The sequence below is a fragment of the Nicotiana sylvestris genome, chromosome 2 (assembly GCF_000393655.2).
Source record: "Nicotiana sylvestris chromosome 2, ASM39365v2, whole genome shotgun sequence".
NCBI lineage: Eukaryota > Viridiplantae > Streptophyta > Magnoliopsida > Solanales > Solanaceae > Nicotiana > Nicotiana sylvestris.
The window spans coordinates 12062183-12085770 of NC_091058.1; the positions used below are offsets into that span (position 1 = coordinate 12062183).

Sequence of the window (23588 nt, forward strand, 5' to 3'; positions counted from 1 at the left end):
TTTGAAAACCCAAATTTGAATTCAAAGCTTTCAAGCTTTTTAATGGCTATCAATGGTGGAAAATATATGGAAGAACAGATGAAGATGAAGATGAAGATGAAGAACAGAAATCTCCTTTCCGTTTGATTACTGGAGCTTCAGTAGCTTGCGTTTTTTGAGAATTGTAGTTGAGTGAGAGAAGAGAGATCTCTTTCCGTTGAGGAAGGAGAGAATTACGCAGCAATTCGAATTTGATGTTGACAGAATCACACGCAGATCTGGTGCCTCATTTTAGGGCTTTTTTTATGGCAAAATCTACCTATTTTTGGATTGGTATATAATTTGTAGTAAAAGTGTGGACTACACGGGTAAATAACAAATTATGAACATTTTTGGTAATAAGATTTGATATATGGTATAGATAGGTAAAAATCTCTATCTATAACTAGGGTTATTTTCTATCAATTATATGAGTATGTTGTTATATCATGCCCAAACCCCAAAAACCTTTTGTGTACAGATAAATAATATTTTCTATCAATTATATGAGTATAACGAAGAGTACAAATAAACAATATTTGAAAATAAAGGGTATATTTGGCCATTTGCCGTTAAAAAAAATAATCATTTCCTACCAAACCTGATAACCCACATATTTTACCAATGTAATAGTAATACATCATTGGGTTTTCATTTTGTTTTTGTGTGAGATAAAACTCACAATTTCGATGAAATAAATTTAAAGTTGAATGATCATTTATGAAATTAATCTTCAACTTTATATAACTGCTAAGCAGTACACCATCGAGTGAATACTCGGCATGAATCTGGTAATATGCGCTGGAAAGATCTGATTATATTATAAACTAGAGAATTGGTCCGCGCTTCGCGCAGTTATAATAGATATTATAGAATTTAAATAATTATTTATAAATTTAATCCAAATAGGAGGGATAACTTCTTTCTACTTAAATGCATATAAGAAACAATTCTATATATTGATCTAGTCATAAAATACAATATCTTTATTAGAAGTTAGAGCTTATAATATTGTATTTTCCATCACCAGAACGTTTTTATAGGGGAAAAAAGGGAGATTTGTACTTTGTGTGGGGGAGAGGCATGTGCATATGATTTTAATACGTGATTCTTAGTTTAGTTATATATTAGATACATGATGTAATATATGCATTTAATTTATTCTATTAGGTAAAATAGTAAAAATTTAATTAAAATGAAGTGAAAAGTAAAGAAACCAAAAATAGAAAAGAAAATCTCTTTACAATCGTTTCTTTTATTGATCTTCTTTTTCCTTCCGTTTTAATTGCCTATTTTTTCTTTCTGTTTTCTCTCTACTCCTATCTTACACTGCTCTACAAACTTTTTTTTCTTTCTTATTTATTTCTCTTTCTTACAATTCCTCTTTCAATTTGCCTCATTAAATTTAACATTTTGGCAATATATTTCAAGATGGGAAGAAGTTTTATTTTTTTTACCATATTCAATTAAATACTTGGAGTTACTATATATGCAAAACCTTAAATAAAAGAACTGAAAATAATTAAAATTATTACACTTCTAATTGGGAAGAAGAGAAAAATACCAAAAGAAAAGTGATGAAAAATAATTGGTCATTTTAATTATGGAGTTGTGCCACGTTATATCTCACAAGTCAGATAAAAATCGCATTCTTCGCAAAATTACCAATAATCTATTAATCCAATATAATAAAAAAAACTTCTATACTATATATTTTCTACTCTTCCAAAAAAAATAATCAGAAAAATGCTTGTAATACAAGAGTACAATTGCAGCACAATAATCAATATACAACACACAAAAACAAAAAAATATTAATGACTTGAAAATGAAAGTTGCATACGAACTACAAGAGTTGTCTAACTTCTTCATCGTCTATCATTGAATAAATGCTTGCCAAACTTCTTCATCGACTCCTGAAAATTAATAGAAAAATATGTTTAATATCACCATCAGCATCACCTTAGTCTACTCCATATCTATATACATAAATATAATCTAATATGTATAAGTATGGATATATGAACATTTGCTGAAATATTTGGTTTCAATATAATTTTTGCAACATCTAATACGAAATACTATTTAGGTGAAAAATAATTTGAAAACTCACCAGCCATGTTGTTGAAATGAAACCAGAGACAACAATATATAGTTGGATTAAAATTTGGACGGTCAAGTAGAGAATGAGGAAGATCAAAAAATAAATAACCGATTAAATACAATTTAATACTCATAATTGTATAATTACTTCTACTAACAATTGGAGAAATGAAACAGAGAGCTTTCATCGGATTTGTGAAGAAAAATAGGAGGAGTGGGGCGAAGCCGTTTCTGATTTAATTGCTAATACTCCTTACCAGTGTTATTTTACACCTTTTCTTCTTTTAAGTCACTAAAGCTGCTTATTTTACCCAATTAAAGTGAATCTCTTCCTCTTCCTTATTTAATATTCATATTAATGTATATAATAAAATATGTAATTCAATTTCAAAATTTTCTCCTCTTTCCTTATTTAAACTCGTAACAATAATTAGGAGGAAAAGCATTAATTCAATTCCAAAAATTTGCTCGTCTTTCCTTATTTAAACTCATAACAATAATTATGAGGAAAATCATTTTAATAAATGGAGATTGTACTAAATTTAGGATGAAAGTCCAAAAAAATAGAAAAAAAGATAAATAAGAATGATGGCTTTAGAGGACAGCCATATCATATTGTCAATTCCCAACTTTATATTTATATATAGATTTATAACGATTGATCACAACAATTTAAATATTTCACTTCCCAAAGTTTCCCTTATAATAATATTCCATGCGGTCTACAATAAGTGGTCAATTTGCTTTTTTATTTTGGTCCAAAATAAGTATCCATTTATATAATCAAGAAAGAATTCAATTTGTTTTTATAAAATTACCTTTATGTACATATCCCTAAAAAGTTTTCTTACTCCTCACATTAAATATTTAATTAAGAGTAGTTTAGTCATACTAGGTATTTTTGTATAGAATTTAATATTTTCTTAATGAACGTGATAAAAATAAATTGGTCACTTATTGTGAACAGGAGAGAGTATTCTTTTATGTCGCATCTCTACCAATCTACCAAGCGTCATCTTTAACGAACCTACTAAATAGGATATGCTTTTTGAAAGTACTTTAAGTAAGTACTTGTAGCAATATGGAAAGAGATGACATTCGTGCAAAGTGCTCTCTTTCAGGGCAATAGGCTAACTCAAGGCTATTCACCATATCATAGATATTATTATTTCATCACAGGCCGTTGCAAATTACTTCTTAATCCTAGGTGGGAAATTTAACTATATTACAATGACGGCTCATGTGATATCGTCTCTCTTTTTTTCAATTGATAAATTACTAACAACTTTTTATTTATTTTAAGTTTGCTTGTTTTCCTAATTCTCATTACTAACTTCGAATTCAGGTTCATCAGCATAAAATGTTTAATTTAGAAAGCAAGGATAAATTAATCTAAAATTCCCAAATGAGAGGCAGAACTCAGAAGCAATCAGAAGAGGTGTACAAGAGGATATGAATTTATTACCGTAATATTTTATTGGATATAAAGTTACGATCTGCGTAGCTGGGAAGTGAACTAAAGGGGAAAAAGACTATGGGGTTAGCCTTTATGTATGGAAGTGGTTACCACTTACCACTAGCTTTAGCTTTACCTTTCCACCTCTTAGTCTTTCTTTTATGCTTTTTTTAGATAGAAGGAGTAACATTATAGTCAGGATCTGTACTGTATCAGGCTATTTGCTCATATTTATTCTCTTTCTTTAGTTTTAGTAGCATCTCCGCGGCATTTGGGTTTTGTGTAAAAAACCTATACGTTATAGACAAGTTAGTCCTTTGCGTTTTTTTTTTGTTTCATATTGTAATAACATGCCATCCCGGCGGAAAAAAAGAACGAACGCCCATCACGGGCATAAGGTTAATATGGACTTTGACAAGCGTTGGAAACTTGGAGGAAGCATTCAATATTAATTGAAAGACTAATCAAAAGAAAAGACTTTTTATACCGTTTCTTTACCTTCACAATATAGAAATAAGGTATCCATACACACTATATTTTTAAATTCGTGGAATTAGACGGGGTATATTATTATTGTATACGGAGGGTCCTAACTTTTGGTATTATTAATAATTCAAGGCAATCAAGCACTTGTTTGAGTCAAAAAATATTAAAATCTTTTTGAACAAATCAATCAAAGATGAGGGAGTAAATCTTAGCTTAATATAATAATCTCTAGGAAGAACAATAGATACAGACAAGATGGTCACTAAGTTTCTTTTCATTCAAGAATAGTAATCTCTCCAAAAGTCTAGATCTCTTGTTAGAGGGTTATTGTCTCCCTTTTATACTAAGAGAGGAACTCTTCTAAATTGTAAAAGACAAAATACAAGAAATATTCGACGGAATATTTCTAATGTCCCCTAATGGGCTTACACTACTACAAGGATCGTACAGTCTCTTCTTGGTCTTAAGGTCGTCTCCATCGGGACATCGACTCAAGGAGACCTCGTCGTTTGTCGTACTCGTCGTTGGTCGTGATCGGTCAAATTTGGACCCATACAGTTAGTCCCCCCGCTTGTCGGGGTTGCAACCGGGTGCGTCCTCGATGAGCGGACTTCATACGTTCTTATGGAGAAATTTGACCCGTTAAGACGTTACGACGTGGCTAAACGGGGGTCGGTCAGCGTGTTCAGCAAGACACCGAGTAATACACTTTACCGGGAAGTGATGTCAGCTTTACGATTTTCGAGGCAGGAATTGACGGCTTGATGCTTCGATTCTTGCTCTGCTTTGCAACCTGCCACCTCGATTTTGGCGCCACCCAATCCTATAAATAGGTGAAGGGTTTGTTTTTTCGAAAATTTTTAGCCATTTCACTCCTGACAACTTCTTTCACTCTTCTGAATTTGCTCCCATATCCTTCTGTCTCTTCTTACGTTCTTCATTCGAAGCTTATTCTTCCTTTTTCCCTTTGTGTTGATATCCTTTTGAACGATATTATGCCAAGGTCTCATCGTTCCCGTGAAGAGGTTCCTAAGGCCACCCCCTTGTCCACGGTGCCCCTTTTTGGCGGCGAAGATACGGGGGTGGAAAAGGGTGACAGCCTTCCTACGGTGGAGGAGTTACTACCGAGGCACCCCTTATCCCAGAGTGACTTCCTCAAAGATCCCCCTCCTACTCTGGAGCCCGTGTTTTCTGAGACGGAGCAAGTTCATATCGATGCTCTTCGTGTAAAGTATGGTATTCTCGCTCATGTAGATATGATTTCGGCGGGGAGAGATTACGTAGATGTCCACAGACCTGGGTATTGCGTTTTCTATGAGTACCCTTTCATGATTGGCTACACTCTTCCTCTTTTCCCCTTAGCGGAAGAATTTTATAGGTTCTACCAAGTTTGTCCGGCGCAACTTTCGTCGCATACGCTCAAGGTACTTCTGCTGCTAACCAAGTATGCAGAGTTGGCGGAGTGTAACGTTTCTATCTACCACCTTTTGTGTCTGTTCACGCCTGGCTTCCATAGGGGTACCATGATGTAGTTGAGGTTTGGTGGCACGAAAGGGTTGGTGGTCGGGACAGACGACCGGGCAAGCTGCAAGTTTTGGCACAAGTACTTCTTCATCAAAATCGAACATATCGTTTCTGACTCCGCCAGGTTCCTAGAGCGATAATGAGACCCGTAAGTGTCGTCACCCTTTTTACTCTTTCTTCGTCTGTATTCATTTTAAAGTTTGTTTGTTTCCTGTTTGCAGCTCTGGGACGTCCACCTCGCCCTATCGCGGATATTAGGGACTGGGTAGCTCGCCTGTTGCCTTATGCAACAGAAACCCGAGATTGACCCACCTTCGTAAAGCGTTATGGACCTAAAGTTTTATCTGGTAAATGTTTTCCTTACCCCTGCGTTGGCCCTATGATGTTGTTTCTTAATACGACCCTTTGTGGCGATAGGTTGAGGAGCTTCCAGGCGGAGGGCGCCAATTCCTGTGTTCCGATAGGCCGGTGCTGCCATGGATAGGCAGTTTATTTTGTGTGAATCTATCCGAGAGGATCATCCTCAACGTACTCAATTAGTAGGTCCTTCTCGAGATGTGGTTGTGAGGGAGAAGGCTTCTTCAGTACCGGCCTCACACCCTTTAGATGAATCTTCTAATGGGGACGAGTTGTTGTCGAGAAAAAAGAGAAGGGTAGAGCTCGGGAAGAGTGTGGTCGTGGAGGCTGATAGAGGCAGGACGTCACAGACGGCACCCGTGCCCGCTTTCATGGCTAATGCCATTTTATCGGGGAGGTCTCCCCAAGTGGAAGGGTTTTACCTGGGAGCCGGTTCAGTACGCTCTACTGAGGGTGGTGCGTTGTCCAACATTGGAGGGCATCGTGTTGAGGGTAGAAGCTCAGGTTCAGATGTTGACCCAGAGGATATCAATGAGTTCGTAGGTCTCCATACTCATGTGGAGGTTAGAACGGAGGGGTCTGATCATCACATAGTCGTCCTAGGGGACTACAACTTGTTGTTGAACTGCGAGCAAGTGCCATCTGCTCTGGCTCCTCTATATGATGCCCCTAAAAATGAGGTGCTTAGGGTGATGAGCGACGTGGAGTTGCCTCAGAAGGTCGTCGGTATGGCCTTATAGGTAGGTGTATTTCCTCCCATTTTCGTCATTGGGTTTGTGTGGTGATCGTCGTTCTGTATTTTGTTTCTAACTTCTCCCTTTTTTTGTCAGACCCTTGTCATGGAGATTGAGCGAGAGCGTAGGGAAAGGAAAAGGACGGGACTTTATGAGAAAATGTCGTCCAAATATCAGCAGTATTGTGCTAAGCATCGTGCATGGCCCGAAATTTATCACCAGGACCCCAAATTTCAGTTGTTTCGTGAGGGGCTCAAATAGGGGAAGGGCCAACTAGAGCGTAAAATCGAAGAGTAGAGGGATAAGGATGAGGAGATTATAAGGGTTGTCGCCCATAACAGTGAGCTCGAGGCTTCTCTTAAAGTGAAGGATGATGAGCTCGAGTTGAGTAGGGGGTGATGGCCGAGAATGCTGACTTGCAGGGGAAGGTGGCCAGCTTGACCCCCGAATTGAGTGCGAGGGTGGCGGAGGTAGAGGGGCTTAAGGGCAAGCTGAACATCAGTACTAATAAATTGACGGCAGCTATTTCTGGAACTGCATCTTTGGAGGAGGCTCTCCATGTTTGTAGGTCGGAGTTGGCTGAAGAGAAGGAGGCCTCTAGTCATAAAGTCGCGGGGCTTGAAGGGCGTGTCAAAGAGCTGGAGGCGGAGCTGTCTTTGTTAAATGGACAAGTGGCCTCGCTGAGGGCGGAGGAGGCAAGTTGATGTTCACAGCCTTTCACGTCTCGTGCCTCAGCCGATCCGGTCGTGCCCCATCGTTTGTATGAGTTGTGGGTTCATGCTGAGGCTCGTCTTGACGTGTATAGGACTTTTGGCGCCGAAGGGAGGGCAACTGAGGTGGAACTTCATGCTGTGCACACCGAAGCTCATGCAGCTCGTGAGGCATGTGGGTACGACCCTCTCACACCTGACGGGGATGACATCAATTCTAATGATGTGAACCGTCTTGATTCGGAATCGTGGTATGAAGACATTTACCCCACCGGGGATGATGTGTAGTCCTTTGTTTGTACTTGCTTTTATTTTGGTTTTTGTAGGGGCGTACTTGAGCCCGTTTGTAAGGACAAGTGTAAATGTTATTTTGATACAACAACACAACAACCCAGTATAATCCCACTTAGTGGAGTCTGGGGAGGGTAGTGTGTACGCAGACCTTACCCTACCCTGAGGTAGAGAGGCTGTTTCCAAATAGACCCTCGGCATCCTTCCCTCCAAGAACTTCCCACCTTTGCTCTTGGGGAGACTCGAACTCACAACCTCTTGGTTGGAAGTAGAGGTTGCTTACCATCAGAACAACCTAGTAAATGTTATTTTGATGCAATGTAAAATTTATTTTGTCGATTTGTTCTTCTTTGCAATGTTTATGGTGTCGGGGATACCGGTCGAGTTGCTAAGTTGATTTAGCTTTTGGGCGAAGATTCTTTTTTTCGCCGATGGCCTTGGCCATTAGGATGTTGCTTCTAACTGTGGTCGAAGTGGGATCCCGTCGTAGTTCGAACGAGGTCGAACTCATGTTTTTTTCGATGGCCTTGGCCATTGGGACGTTGCTTCAAGCTATCGTCAAAGTAGGATCCCGTCGTAGTTCGAACAAGGTCGAACTCATGTTTTTGTCGAGGGCCTTGGCCATTTGGAGATTTGATCGTATTCCCGTAGGAAAACATGTCGACTTTGTTCATATAATGGAGATTTGATTAAATTCTTATGAGAATCACATGTTGACTCTGCACATACAATGGAGATTTGATTAAATATATCCAATACCTTCATTACTTCGCTCCAGAGATCATGTCGACGGGTCGAGGTAATGAACCGCACTTCGATCCTCGATTCGTCTCCCTTACCGCCTCGTTAAAAACCTTCCTGGGAAAACCCGATTGGGAAAAAAATCGGGTGAGGGAAAAAGAGTACGACTAAGATAACGCCTACTTTTAGAAGTGGAAGTACTTGAGATGGGCGACATTCCAGTTGTTTTGGAGTAGTTTTCCCTCCATTGTTTCTAATTGGAATTCTCCTTTATTTGCTGCAGCTGTGATTTTGTATGGTCCATCCCAGTTCTTTCCCCATTTTCCCTCATTAGGGTCTTTTGATGCTTGTGTTTTAGCCTTGAGGACGTAATCTCCGACTTTGAGCGGTCGCATCTTGGCTCCCTTGTAGTAGTATCTTTCTACTTGCTACTTCTGGGCTACCATTCTTATGTGGGCCATGTCTCTCCGTTCTTCGACTTCATCCAGATCTTGTAGCCTACTTTCGTCGTTGCTTGGTCCGCTCTCGTTGGAGAATCTCAAACTGGGTTCTCCGACCTCGATGGGTATAACTACGTCAGTCCCGTATACCAGTGAATATGGCATTTCACCTATGCTGGTTTTTGGCGTAGTGCGGTATGCCCATAATACTTCCGGCAGTAGTTCAGGTCATAGCCCTTTAGCATCCTCAAACTTCTTTTTCAATATATTCAGTATTACTTTGTTGGAGGATTCGGCTTGACCATTGGTGGTAGGGTGATATGGCGTGGAGAGTATTCGTTTGATGTGCTATTTTTCGAAAAACTCAGTCGTTCTCTTTCCGACGAACTGAGGTCCGTTGTCGCAACTGATTTCTTTGGGGATGCCAAAACGGCATATTATGTTTTTCCATATGAATGTGATGACCTCCTGCTCACGTATCTGAGTGTATGCACCTGCTTCCACCCATTTAGAGAAGTAATTAGTTAAAACTAAAAGGAAGTTTACCTTACCTCGTCCTGCTAGGAGGGGGCCGACTATGTCCATTCCGCACTTTATGGATGGTCATGGCGAAGTGACGGAGTGAAGCAGTTCCCCTGCTTGATGTATCATAGGTGTGTACTTTTGGCATTATTCACATCTCCTGACATAGTCCGCTGTTTCTTTTTCATGGTGGGCCAGTAGTATCCGGCGCGGATGATGCATCAGACGAGGGCGCGGTTTCCTGTGTGGGTATCGCAGTGCCCTTTGTGTACTTCTTCTAGTACTCGCCTTGTTTGATTTGGCCCAAGACATTTGGCTAGGGGGCCGCCGAATGTTCTTTTATAGAGATCACCGTTTACGAGGCTGTACTGGGCTGCCTGTACTCGGTGTTTTTTGGCTTCTTTTTTATCTTGTGAGAGCGTTCCCTCCTGCAAATATGCTACGAGGCGGTTACACCAGTCCCAAGTTAAGTTTATAAAATGTACCTCGACGTGATCTATTGCGGAATGGAGGAGGGTGACCACGTTTTCCTTGTTGATATTTTTGGTAGTTTGGCGAGGACATCTTCTTCGATATTCCGCGCCATGGGTATTTGGTCGAGGCGGCATTCATCGAATTCAAGCAGTAGTTTATGAATTTTCGACTGGTACTTTTGTAGTCTCTGTTCTTTGATTTGGAAAGTCCCGGTGACTTGGTTCACCACGAGTTGAGAGTCGCAATGGAGGACGAGTCGTCGGGCGCCATATTTGAGGGTTATCTTCAAACCTGCGATCACAACCTCATACTCAACCTTGTTGTTAGTCATCTCAGGGCATCGTATGGACTAGCGAATTACTTTGCCTATAAGGACTTCGAAGATGAATCCCAGTCCCGATCCCGAGGTATTGGAGGCATTGTCGGTGTAGAGAACCCAGAGGTCATTGTGTGAGAAAACGCGGAGCGCTTCTTGTTCTACCTCGGGCAATATTTCCGTGTTGAAATCAGCGACAAAGTCGGCGAGCACCTACGACTTAATAGCAGTTCGCGATTGGTAGTTATGTCATGCTCACTTAGTTCTATGGCCTACTTGGCCAGTATACCTGATAGTTCGGGTTTGTGTAGGATACCTTTCAGGGGGGAGGTTGTTACCACCTTTATGGGGTGACATTGAAAGTACGGTCTAAGCTTTCGTGAAGCTACGACTAATGCCAGAGCTAGTTTTTCAATGTAAAGGTACCTTGTTTCGGCATCGATTAAGGTTTTGCTGATATAGTAAATCGGAGATTGCATACCTTTATTTTCACGTACCAAGACTGCGCTTACTACAACTTTGGAAACTGCTAGATACACAAGTAGACATTCACCCGGGTCCGCTTTGACGAGTAGTGGTGGCGAAAATAGATATGCTTTCAATTTTCTCAGGGCGTCGACGCATTCTTTATTTCATTGCAGCCCAAGGTCTTTTCTTAGCACATTGAAGAACTTGTAACATCTATCCGAGGATCGTGAAATGAACCTTGATAGGGCGGCTATTCGCCCTGTTAATTTTTGCACCTGCTTTTTGCTGGTCAGTATCTCTGGTATTGCATCGATGACCCTGATCTGATCTGGATTGACCTCGATGCCCCTTTGTGAGACTAGGAAACCGAGGAACTTTCCTGAAGTTACGCCGAAGGCGCATTTTTCGGGATTCAATTTCATCCCGTACTGCCTTAATATCTTGAAGGCTTCCTTTAGATGGCCAATGTGATCCTCTTTCTTTGTCGACTTTACCAGCATGTCGTCGATGTAAACCCCCATGGTCTTACCGAGTTGTTCTTTGAACATTTTGGTGACTAACCTCTGATACGTGGTCCCTGCATTCTTAGCCCGAACAACATCACTTTATAGCAGTACGTTCCTTGGTGAGTGATGAAAGTTATTTTTTCTTGATCTTCTTCAGTCCTTAGAATTTGGTTATAACCGGAGTAGGCGTCCAAGAAGCTCAGCAGTTCATGCCCCACTGTTGCATCGATAAGTTGGTCGATGTGAGGTAATGGAAAGGAGTCCTTTGGGCATGCTTTGTTTAGATTAGTGAAATCGACACACATCCGCCATTCACGTTCTTCTTTTTGACCATAACCATATTGGTGACCCACTAGGGGTATTTTTATTCTCTGATGGAACCATTGGCGAGTAGTTTATCAACCTCCTCGCTGACCGCCTCATTGATTTGTGACATTGAAATTTCTCCCCATTTGCCTTACAAGCGAGTAAAGCGTATCGACATTCAGCTTGTGTGTGGCGATATCCCTCGGGATTCCTGGCATATCTGAGTGGTAAAAGGCAAACAAATCGGCGTTGTTAGTTAAGAACTCACGATACTTACCTGGCTCCGAGAGGTTATGTCCAATATAAGCCTTTTTTGTGCTATCAATGTTATTTAATTGGACGGGATCAAGATCTTCTACGGTGGCTTGGCAAGCTTCTACGATATCCGGGTCTTTGATGGCCTCTACTTGTATGTTAGGTTTGGTTCCCGACATGGTTGATTGTTATCCCTCCGCACTTGCCCATTTTAGTTATTTGGTGTGTGTGCAATCTTGGGCAATCCGGTAACATTCTTGGGCGGTGCGTGGCTCGCCTCGGATGCTGAATATCCCCTATGGGATAAGAAATTTGATTACTTGATAGAAACTTGATGGGACGGCTCGCATGGCGTGTATCCATGGTCGTCCTATGATGGCATTATAGGTTGTTTCCTGGTTCATGACATGGAATGTCGTTTCTAGGGTAACCCCTCCTGCCAGGACAAATAGCACTATTTCTCCAGATGTCCGCTCTACTGCATTATTAAAACCCGTTAGTGTTATGCAACGCGGTATTATTTTATCCTCGAGCCTCATTTGCATGAGAACTTGTGGGTGAACAATACACGCACCACTTCCGTCATCCACCATTACTCTTTTTACATCTGTATCTACGATGCGTAAAGTTATAACCAAAGCATCATAGTGAGGGAAAGACAAATCGTCGGTATCTGACTTATCGAAGATGATACTATCTTCGAGGTCGTCATACTGTTCGTGGACGACGGTTCGTTTGTGTTTATTTGTGGTGGTGAGTTTCACATGGTTGATTACCGTATCGTCGTTGCTGCCAATGATCATTTGTATGGTACGAGCTAGTAATGGTGGCTTTGGAGGTCCTTGAGGTTGATCGCGCCCTCGAGCGAAGTTGGCTCGTCCTTTGTCGCTCAGCAATTCTTTCAGGTATCTCTGGTTTAAGATCCTTACTACTTCTTGCCGCAGACCTATGCAGTCATCGGTCTTGTGTCCTCTTTCCTGGTGGAACTCACACAGGACGTTTGACCTTCTTGTGCTTGGGTTCGACTTCATCTTTTGCGGGCACTGCACCTTCGTGCCGAACTTCTCCAGTGCGTACACTATTTTTGAGGGGGAAACACAAAAGTTATGAGCAGATAGTAGTGGAGGCATACCTCTTTTATTTCGGGAGGGTGCGGTATGTCGTGGCGCGACATCTGCATGTCGTGGAGGTGGAGGATTGGATGTTCGGATATAAGGCTGGTGTCTTTCTCGATTGAAATGTAGTAGTTTTTCCCTTCGCCCGTCATGGTGGCGATCTCTCCTTGTCTCGGTCTTGACTGATGTTAATTGGTGAAGCGGGCCATTTAGGTCATCCTCGTCTGCCCTCACTTGGCGCAATTAGCATTGTGGATCTCTTCCCACGTGGTAGGGGGTACTTCATGAGTCTACTGAGTAGCTTTTTGGTTGCTTTTAACCCGTTTCTGTTTAGCCCGTTTTGAAAGGATGATATTGTCATCCCTTCTGACACGTTTGGTAGGCTCATCTTTACTCTGTTGAATCGGGCTAGGAAATCTCGAAGTCCCTCGCATGTCGTTTTCCTGACGGCGAAGATATCATTAACCCTAGCTTCTGCCTTTTTTGCTCTCGCGTGCGCGGTGACGAACTTGTCTGCCATCTCTTCGAACGTGGATATCGACCGTGCTGGTAGTTGGGAATACCATGTCAGCGCTCCCCTTGTCAGAGTTTTGCCAAACTTTTTCAGCAATACAGATGGCAGATGTTCCTTTGATAAATCGTTACCCTTTACTGCGGTAACGTAATGGATTTGGTGGTCTTCCGGGTCCGTGGTGCCATCATATATTTTCAAATATGGCGGCATTTTGAAGGTCTTTGGAATAGAATGGGGAGCTGCCCCTTCGCTATATGGTTGTTCGACGAATCGACCCACATCGCGTTTTGGTAGTAGCTTCGGAGTGCCTGGTATTTTATCGACCCCTTCCTGGTGTTCCTTCATCTGGTCGCGGAGTGTTTTGTTCTCATTTTCCATCTCTTCTATTTTCTTTAAGATGGCCATAAGTGCATCGTCACCTGCATCAGTAACAGTGCGGGTGTTACCTGTTTGTGTAGCGCTTGGCTCATCGGCAGCAGCTGCGGTTTCTGTGGGTAGCGTGTCTTCGACACCTCCCTGAATGGGTTTCTCGAGCATGTTGCTCAAGGTACTCGTTAACCATTCTTCTAGTAGCCTTTTGACAATTGGTGGTGCTTCTCCTGTTGAGAATGTTGAGGTTCCTTTCTCGCGCAAGATCGTTAGATCCCCGTGCGGAGGAGGTGAGATCTCACCCTCAGGTGTAGCGCTTAGTGTTGCATTTTCATTGTCTTCTCCACTAGCCTCGTTGAGGGAATTCAGGAAGTTATTTGTGACACCCTCTACTGCTTTTAGCCTCGCTTCTCCCTTTCCCGCCATCGTTGGATTTTATGGAGCTGTTATTTCTTTCAAGAATCTAGATGAATACTACGATTTCAGCTATAGAAATCCCCACACACGGCGCCAAATTGTTTGACTCAAAAGATATTAAAACCTTTTTGAACAAATCAATCAAAGATGAGGGAGTAAATCTTAGCTGAATATAATAATCTCTAGAAAGAACAATAGATAAAGAGAAATGGTCACTAAGTTTCTTTTCATTCAAGAATAGTAATCTCTCCAAAAGTCTGGATCCCTTGTTAGAGGGTTATTGTCTCCCTTTTATACTAAGAGAGGAACTCTTCTAAATTGTAAAAGACAAAATACAAGGAATATTCGACGGAATATTCCTAATGTCGCCTAATGTGCTTACGCTACTACAAGGGTCGTATAGTCTCTTCTTGGCCTTAAGGTCGTCTCCATCGGACATCGACTCAAGGAGACCCTGTCGTTTGTCGTACTCGTCGTTGGTCGTGATCGGTCAAATTTGGACCCATACAACACTAAAATTAATTTAAGAAATACAAACATTTTACATCAAATCAAACATAACACATGGATATTTTGGTCAATAAAACGTGAATACAAGAGATTCTTCTGAAAGGTGGGCTCTAATGGCGACATTAGGAAAAAAATAAAAAGAAGAAAATTGGAATGTGCCATTCAACCCAACCACCAGCTAGTAACTGTAAATGAGTTGATCTTGGATTATAGCCTCAATAATTAGCCGTACAATGAAAAGAAAAGGCTTGCCTACTAGCTGTTCGAAGAAACAGCTAAATGAATGCTGAAACGAATAGACGGACGATATGGTAGTTGATAAAATCGCTTTAAACAGAAAGAATCATGTTTAGTACTACCACGGGAAGATGGTTTATTACTTTATTGCGCTTTCATTGTTTTCAGTAAATGCTGACATCTGAACAGAGACCTGGAATCAACAGCGTCAGTTTTGCCGGCCAGAACCTAGTTGCCTGCCTCCTCCCTTTGCACTTCAGTCTTTATTTCTTTGATTTAGGGACGCGTTGCTTTCAGTTTTGCTGCTAGATTTATTTAGTCTTTAGATTTTAGTAACTAACATCAGTAGTACTTAGTATATTGACCTAAAGACATAATACTAGTACTAGACTAATTAAGCAAGTTTAGATCAAGGGCAGAGAGAAAAAGCAAGAATAAATTAAGTAAAATGAGATGTAAAGAGCCGTGCTGAGAAAAGAAGAAAAGCTTTTGAGGTGTGTTGGTTAGAACAGGGAAAAGGTGCTTTTTTGAGGTCACACGAGCTAGTTAGTGGGAAAAAGCAGGAGCGTATACTTGGATTAGCAAATTCCTACTTTAAAACGTTACGTCTCTCTCCCTAAAAAAGCAATTTCTTCACATTTCAATTTAAATTAATGAGACCTTCTCGCAACTAAAATTGTTATCGATTTGTTCATATATTCCTTAGCATTTACTCCTAATATTTACGGGAGATAGCAATATGATAGATTTTGTACTTAATTTTAGATGATTTATTGTCAGAAGAACGAAATTTTTTGTAGGTTATTGAATACAATAAAATAGAATGAAATGATATAAACGAACTGCAAGCACAATATAAATTTAAAGGAGTTATATGCAAATACTTATATGTTAAATATTAAGGTAAAATTATATGTCACTTAATTATGTATGATTAAATATATGTACGAATGACAAATGTATAACTTCCACGCCCATGAGCATCCTTAAATCCAACTGCCTCCCTTGAAATCCTACACACGTTCCGTTTTATTTCTCCTTTTCTGTTTTCCTTTGCCCTTGATGGAAACTTTTGGTACATAAGAGGAAAATATTAGTAAGAAATGTGGTTGTTAAACCGAGGTTATTTTAGTAATAAAAATCAAAATCATGGCCATCTTCATATCCATTCCACGCTTTTGATCAGCTTTACAAACAAAAACAGTTCTAAGCAAATAAAGCAATAGTGGAACTGGTAACCATCTTCTTCTCGCTCAACTCTCAACTGCTTTGCGCAAGCATCAGATACTTGTACGTAAACGCATTCCTTATTGTACGTATTCCTGTATTAACCATTTGCATGTGAACATCAATCAATCAGAAATGGGTTTATGTTTCTCACGGAATTCCACCGGGAAGAAGCGGCCAACGTCCAGGCGTTTAACGAATCAATCGGCGGCTGCTGCCGTTAGTGGCGGCGCCGTCAACGGAAGCAACAGGTGGTCTAGGAATCGATCGACGAAGAGAGACGATTCCCTTATTCAGGAACGAGCTCTCGCCGCCGCGATTCTGTTTCAGCAGCAGCTGCAAAACGGCGGAGGCGGAGGCGGCGCTGTTCCTTTTGATCGTTCGACTTCGCTTCGGTATCCGAATTCGAACTCCAAGAAGAATCAACCGCTGCCGCGTAGCTCTAGCTCTAGGGCGCGGTCACTTACTGATCCTCTTCTTCAGCCTCACCAGCTTGTTAGTAACCAGGTGTGTATATGTTTTTTCATATGTTTGCCCACTTTTTACTTTCCACTTCTGGCATTTGCTTGATTTCCTTTTCTTTGTTCGCTTTTACTATTCCTTTTTCGATCGGCGATTAAATCGTAGCTTTTGAGCGGTTGCTGTATTCCATTATAGATTAGATTCAGTGCACCTTGCGATAAAAAAATTGCTATATTCGACTAATATATTCAGGATTTTTTATTGTGCTATTCAGAATTGCCCTTATAGGTAATTGAACTGAAGTACACTGTGAAATTTAAGTATGAAGGGGATTCACCGAAAAATAAAAAACTAACATTGATTTGAATCAACACTAACTTACAATTACCTAAATTAGATGTTGCATCATGTAACTCGAGAATTTTACTCTGCTTGAAAGTACAAACTATATTAATATTCAGAAGAAAATGGAGTTCACACCCTAGAGGTCAATGAAGTGAGGTGGGTGCAAACAAGCCTCAGTGGGCAGAATTACACAGAATTACCTGATGCCTATGTTGGTGTGATGTAGCTGAGTACCCAGTGGAATAGTCAAGAACGACATTGTTTAAGTTATTGTTTAGAAGAAAAGAAAAAAACCTATTTGGTATATTAAGTTTTTAAAAGGAAAAAAAAAACAGCACAACCAAGTGATGCTAATGTGATTTGATTGTTAAACCTCATAGATTGTTATTACCTGCAATCTGAAACATAAATGAAAGAATTGAGCCACTTTCTAGGTTTAGATTAGACTTGTTCAAGAACATATTTTCACTTGTAGTGGTTCGATCCCTTTAAAGTCATTAAAACTTCAATAAAGTAGTAGTTCCTGATAACTCATCAAGAAAGTGTAAACGATAGACAACCTCATTTTTGAATTTAGCTTCTTTCTATTTTCTTGTTTGTGTGTTATCATACATACAGCAGTTGGGTTATTGTTGCTATAGGAAAATTAAAAAGACAACCTTTCTGCTATTTATTCCAAAGGAAAAAAATTCTTGTTGCTTGCTACTATGGTGTCATGATGTTAGTTTGTGTTTGTCTATATTCAGTCTTCTGGATGTCTATCTTTGCAGGAATTAAAAGTCGATGATTTAGAGACAAACCATTTTGTCCTTGTTCATGGTGGTGGATTTGGGGCCTGGTGTTGGTATAAAACCATTGCACTCTTAGAAGAAGCTGGATTTAAAGTTACTGCAGTTGATTTAACTGGTTCAGGCATTCATTCCTTTGACACAAATAGCATTGCAAGTCTGTCACAATATGTGCAGCCACTCACTGATTTCCTTGAAAAGCTTGCTGATGGAGAGAAGGTTAGTTCTGCACCATTTCTAGCTATCGAATTCTGACACCCATTATTATATCTTGCATTCGTTTGGAAACTCAGAGCTTCAAAGAAAAATGATCTGCTTCCTAATTCGGGGCCACTTCTGGAGATTTACTGGTAAAAGCGTTTATAAGGACTTAGCATACTTGAAAGCATTATATCTATACACTTTTATGCTTTGCCAAGTTTTCTGTTCCAAAATTCTTGTGCCCGAATGCAAATTCATGCGCTTCTCCATTGTTTGTTGTCATTGAAGGAAGATCTTGCTCATTCTTGCTGTAATAGACGTTGTTCACTAACTGCAACCTTCTCCCATCCCTCCTCCTCAAATGAAGACCTACAAAAGGATAAACAGTCACATCTCTGATAAGCAAAACCTCAAGCTGTTTCAACACAATTCGTCTGAAAGTCGAGACAAGTGACCCAAAGAGTTGCATCTAAATCAGAAAACATAGGAACAAGACGGAAAAGGTCATATCAGCAGTTGTTATATGAACTAGCTGTATATATAAATCAAAAGGTCTTACCCCCTCCCCCCTTCCTAGCCAAGCCCTTGTTGCAGTAGGTAGGTGAAGATAAAATATTGATGATAAAATGAAGGAAAAGTTTTCTAGTTTTACGTTAGACTAATCTATTTTCTTACGCTGATTAAACGTGTTAATTAGTCATAGAATGGGGCTTGGATATATTGCTTCGTGATATTGAAGATATGCATACTGAGATTTGTGAAATCTCCAAATCCCACCTAATCACAGAGGAAAATCCTTATCCCCCTTCTTAGTAACTATGTTTGCTCAGCCATTGTTTATTAAAAATTGGAATCATATCTTTAACAATGTAGGTGATTTTGGTGGGACATGATTTTGGCGGTGCATGTATATCTTTTGCAATGGAGCTCTATTCCTTTAAAGTTTCGAAAGCTGTCTTCATTGCTGCTGCAATGCTCACTAGTGGACAGAGTGCCCTTGATATTTTCTCACAAAAGGTAAAAGTTGATTATTTTGATTAACTTCTTTCAATTGGTTCATTAAGTAAATCTACCTTGTGTACCCAATTGGACCATTGTTCTAGTAAGTTTACTTGTCTCCCTTGATTGAACACATAGTTTGATTATTTAGGAAACCCACACTTTATCCCTTATCTTAGCTTTTATGCGTGGATCATCTGTGCTAGACTTTTAAAGTAGTTTTTCTTGTGGATATTTAGGGCATGTACCTTAACATGGGGGCTATAACAATTAAACTACATGATAAGAATATTGATCTCTCTGAAACTGTAGACACCAAGTTAGCTGGGTCTTTGAGTTCTTGCTCTTTAGTCAATCTCATATTTTCATGGTTTACCATGTTCATGAACGAAGACATGGATTCCTAGATATACACATGAAAAATTTAAACTTCACTTTTGAAACTTAGGGATCTCATTGATCTGCATTTTTTCTGTGACATGCTTCAAGGATCTACTGTTCATCAGGATAACCCACAGAATGTGTGCTCTATGTTTTTGGTGAAGGAGTGAAACTTTATGCTCATCTATATAAGTTTCTCCATGCACTAGCTATAGCTTTGAGGAAAAAGTTGTGAACTCTTTGGTTTCTTGGGAAAGTGCTTGTTGTAATGAGATGAGAACTGTGAGTAAATTCTCCCAAACTCCTCTTTGGGGGAGGGGGGGGGAAGGTGACTCACCTTGCACGCCAACTTTTCAGTCCCTCTCAAAACTTAGGATGTCGAGTTGAGGATAGGTTGACCTGACAAAATGCCTGAAACTTCATTTGTCATTCTAATTCTAGAATGAAGTGAATTAAGTAGAATTGATAGAATCTCTATGCCCCCCCCCCCCTCTCTCTTCCTTCTATGTATTGAATAACATGATCAATGGCATAATATTATTGAAGGATTACAGATTTCACATCCATAGGTACCTTGAACTGTTGAGATTGAAGATTTTTGGCTGCTTGTTTGACTAATAGAGTTTTAAGTATACCTGTTATTAACAAAAGCTCATACTCATTGCAGACAGATTCAAATGACCTAACGAGACAGTCTCAAATATTTATCTATGCCAATGGGAACGACAAACCACCGACCGCTATTGATTTGGACAAGTCACTCCTGAGGGACTTGTTATTCAACCATAGTCCTGCTAAGGTATGTTGTCTATGAGTTATAGATGGTGAAGCGTTTTTACGTTCATAAAATGGCAAAACCTACCGTTTCCTGCAAATTTTAAAAATTGGACTCTTCTATGCAATACTTTTACTTTCTATCCATGTACCGAGCTCTAAAAGATAACTTTTGAAATCTTTGTAATTTCCATTACTGGTCAAGACCACTATAATTGGGAGTTGTGACAAGGGTTTGGGAGTAAAGCTATCAATATGAATTAGTAACATATCGCTCTTTGGGAAAATGTCAATGACCCTGAAAAGTTAAATATATGGGCACCGGGGAGTGGTATATGTGATTCAACATTCGGAGGTTTGCTAATCCTCTGTCTGACAAAGTAAACATTGCCTGAGAGCAGAGTATAATTGGGCGTCTTATCTAATTTGTAATTCAGTGGCACCTATATCTTGGTATGAATTGATCAGTGGATGCCTAAACCTGTGATTTGAATTTGCAGAGGATCAGTTTTACTCAAGGAAGTGAAATGGAAATTATAACTTTTCCATTTTTGATAACTGAAAAATCTCCGAGGACCAGCTAGCACATAGTTCAAAACGTTGTGGATAATGGGCCCGCCTCTCTACCCTTTTCCACTTAAATATTAGGCTTTGTCCACTGCAATGTTTGAACTTGTGATATGTGCTTAATCCATGCATTGTGCATTGTGCTCTTACCACTGAACTAGAGCCCTGGAGGCAAAACTTGAACGTTTGCCAGAGTTGAACCCAGGCATGGAAATCCTTTTTTTTCCCTTTCTGAGAATGGTTAGATAAAAGCATTTTTTTTTTCTCTCTGTTGTCTTAACTTAGCAAATCAATCTGTGTACTACATGTATACCTGTGCGGGCTTTGGCATTAGTAGATATTCTAAGCTTTCTTTTCTTACCATTTACATTTTGTACAGGATGTTGCATTAGCTTCCGTCTCAATGAGGTCAATTCCCTTTTCCCCAGTTTTGGAGAAGCTTTGTCTGTCTGACTCAAAGTATGGTTCCGTCAGGCGGTTTTATATAGAAACAGCAGAAGATAATGCGATACCAATAGCCTTACAGCAAAGCATGATTAGTAATAATCCTCCAGAACGAGTTTTTCATCTTAAGGGTGCTGATCACTCGCCTTTTTTCTCCAAGCCTCAAGCCCTACATAGATTGTTGGTAGAAATCTCAAGGATTCAATCGACTTGAAGTTGGTTTGCTGAATTTGTGCTAAGCATTCCTGAAGTTGCACTGAGGTACCCAATTCATTGCTGGGTAGCTGCTCGTGTACATATGCTGTTTATCCAATTACATTTTCTTTGGTAATTTATCCAAATACATTGATTGATTAAAAGTACTTGTGATGGTAAGAATTTCCTTATGGAAGTGACACTTAGGAATAGGATGTTTTTAATATTTGAAATTAAGATAATAAGGGAAATAAACTTATTTTTTTAACTCTTAAGTGGTGTTTCACCAGTAAAGCTAAGTTATGCCTGGGTATCATATTTAATCATGTGATGCTGGAGCATTTTCAAATCAAAACTGCTTTGTGATTTGACCTTTATAGGTTTGTTTTAATATTTGCCATTATTTGTTACGCGGACAAGTGTAATATTAGCTTGCTGACTTTTACATATACAGCTTTTACGGAGAGGAAAACCAAGTTTCACTGTATTTTATGTTCTAAGCTGCACTCGGAGGGCGTGAAACAAGCATGAAACTGCAGCTGATATTAATAGTATTGCGCAGTGCTGATGCTAATCAGTGCTCTTTTATTGAGAATTATTGTTTCTTAACAAATGATCCAAATCGTTTTAGATATCTCAATATTGGGGTTCATTAATGTTTATTTGTAGAATAGACGAAAGAAATTAAAAAGAAAACAGTTGTTTTATCCTTGCCAACACATCTTGTTTTCTTCAATTTTTGAAAACGAAAAGAGACAAACTGTGAGTGTATAAAACAAATTCTTCTCTAGTAATTCTAAAAATCTTCTAGAAATCAAATCCAAATGTACTTCCCAAGAGGGAAACCAAATAAATGAAGAATTACTACTATGTCCGTTAAATTTGGCGGTTTTATATATACAATTACAAAATAAAGAAACGGGAAAGACTCAACAATTGGGGCAACCAAAAGTGAAGATGTAGCAGCTCATCCAACGGACCGACACCGACACCCATTATCCATGTGACTGTAAGTAGCTGTTTCCCTAATTTCATATCTGTCTCGAATTTATTTTATATCCATCGAAGGCCCGGGCAGTAGCCAGTTGCGACAAAAAGCAATTAAAAGAAACTGCCAACATGTGTTGTTTCAGTACAGTACTATTTTTCCATACATTTACAAGCACCGAATCAGCAATTACTACTTCTGTATTCGTTACAGCTCATAAATAGGTCCTTTTTCTTCTGCTTATGGAAAGAAGAATGTCTCCAAACTTTAAGTAATTAGAACATGAGAATAACATAATATAATCCTAAATAGCTTGAAGCATTAAGCTTTTATCAGTCTGAGACTTTGGTGCCAACCGACAAAATTTATGGTAAATGAATTCTTAAGCCCAACAGATTTTGATAAGACGTTTTAGTGTCTTACTTTGCAAAAATGAATACCCCCGCAGGTAGTTTACTACAACAACAGCACAATGGGATCCCACAACGAGGGTAATGTGTACGCAGACATTACTCCTACTCTGAAGAATAGAAAGGCTATTTTTGAAAGACCCTCAGCTCGAAAGAAAGAATAGGAACAAGTAAATAACAACAACAAAGTCAGGAAAAAGATATCAACAATATAAGGACTAGAGAAAAAATAAATGGAAGAAAGCAGTAGCAATAGCAAAAGTAATAGCCACAAGCAGTAACACGACATGGTACTAGAAAATCGAAGTGAAAGATAGTACTAAAACAGCCTTAGAATCGAAGATAATGTACTAGTCAGCTAGCCATAATAAACCTGGAACAAATCAGAAAAATACACGACGACCTATTATCTTTCAACCCTAATCTTCGACATTCATACTCTCCTATCAAGTGTCATATCCTCAGTAAGCTAAAGTCACGTCATGTCCTGCCTGATCACCTCTCCCCAATACTTCTTAGGCCGCCCTCCACCACTTATCCTACCGGCCAGTGTCAGACGTTCACAATCACACCTCCTCATTAGGGCATCTAGGCTTCTCCTTCTCACATGCCCGAACCATCTAAGTCTCGCTTCACGCATCTAATCTTCCATAGGGGCCACACCCACTTTCTACCGAATATTTTCATTCCTTATCTCGGCCAACCTAATATGCCCGCACATCCGCAACATACTCATTTTGGCTACGTTCATCTTCTGGATATGAAAGTTCTTGATTGGCCAGCATTCTACCCCATACAACATAGCTGGTCTAACCACCGCCTTGTAGAACTGACCCTTAAGTTTTGGTGGCACATTCTTGTCACACCGGACACAAGATGCTAGCCTCCATTTCATCTACCCCGTCTATATACGGTGTGTGACATCCTCGTCAATGTCC

At 39.8% G+C, this 23588-nt stretch overlaps 2 protein-coding genes across 2 annotated transcripts; one reads left to right on the top strand and one right to left on the bottom strand.

Moving 5' to 3' along the window:
• Positions 1–12003: 12003 nt before the first annotated feature.
• On the bottom strand, positions 12004–12738 carry LOC138882565 (uncharacterized). Its single transcript, XM_070163161.1, has one exon. It carries the CDS (start codon positions 12736–12738, stop codon positions 12004–12006), a length of 735 nt encoding a protein of 244 aa, XP_070019262.1.
• A 3146-nt stretch (positions 12739–15884) lies between these two features.
• On the top strand, positions 15885–21523 carry LOC104244314 (putative methylesterase 11, chloroplastic). Its single transcript, XM_009799719.2, has 5 exons — positions 15885–16603; positions 17674–17910; positions 18766–18909; positions 19940–20071; positions 20993–21523. Exons 1-5 carry the CDS (start codon positions 16232–16234, stop codon positions 21269–21271), a joined length of 1164 nt encoding a protein of 387 aa, XP_009798021.2. The 5' UTR covers positions 15885–16231; the 3' UTR covers positions 21272–21523.
• The last annotated feature ends 2065 nt before the right edge of the window (positions 21524–23588 follow it).

What these genes read in the sequence shown, in the direction of transcription:
- LOC138882565 (XM_070163161.1), bottom strand. Translation starts at nt 12,738, where the DNA reads ATGAAGTCGAACCCAAGCACAAGAAGGTCAAACGTCCTGTGTGAGTTC.
- LOC104244314 (XM_009799719.2), top strand. Translation starts at nt 16,232, where the DNA reads ATGGGTTTATGTTTCTCACGGAATTCCACCGGGAAGAAGCGGCCAACG. An exon ending in ACCAGCTTGTTAGTAACCAG is followed by an intron (nt 16,604 to 17,673) that starts GTGTGTATATGT and finishes CTATCTTTGCAG; the next exon opens with GAATTAAAAGTCGATGATTT. An exon ending in TCAACCATAGTCCTGCTAAG is followed by an intron (nt 20,072 to 20,992) that starts GTATGTTGTCTA and finishes CATTTTGTACAG; the next exon opens with GATGTTGCATTAGCTTCCGT.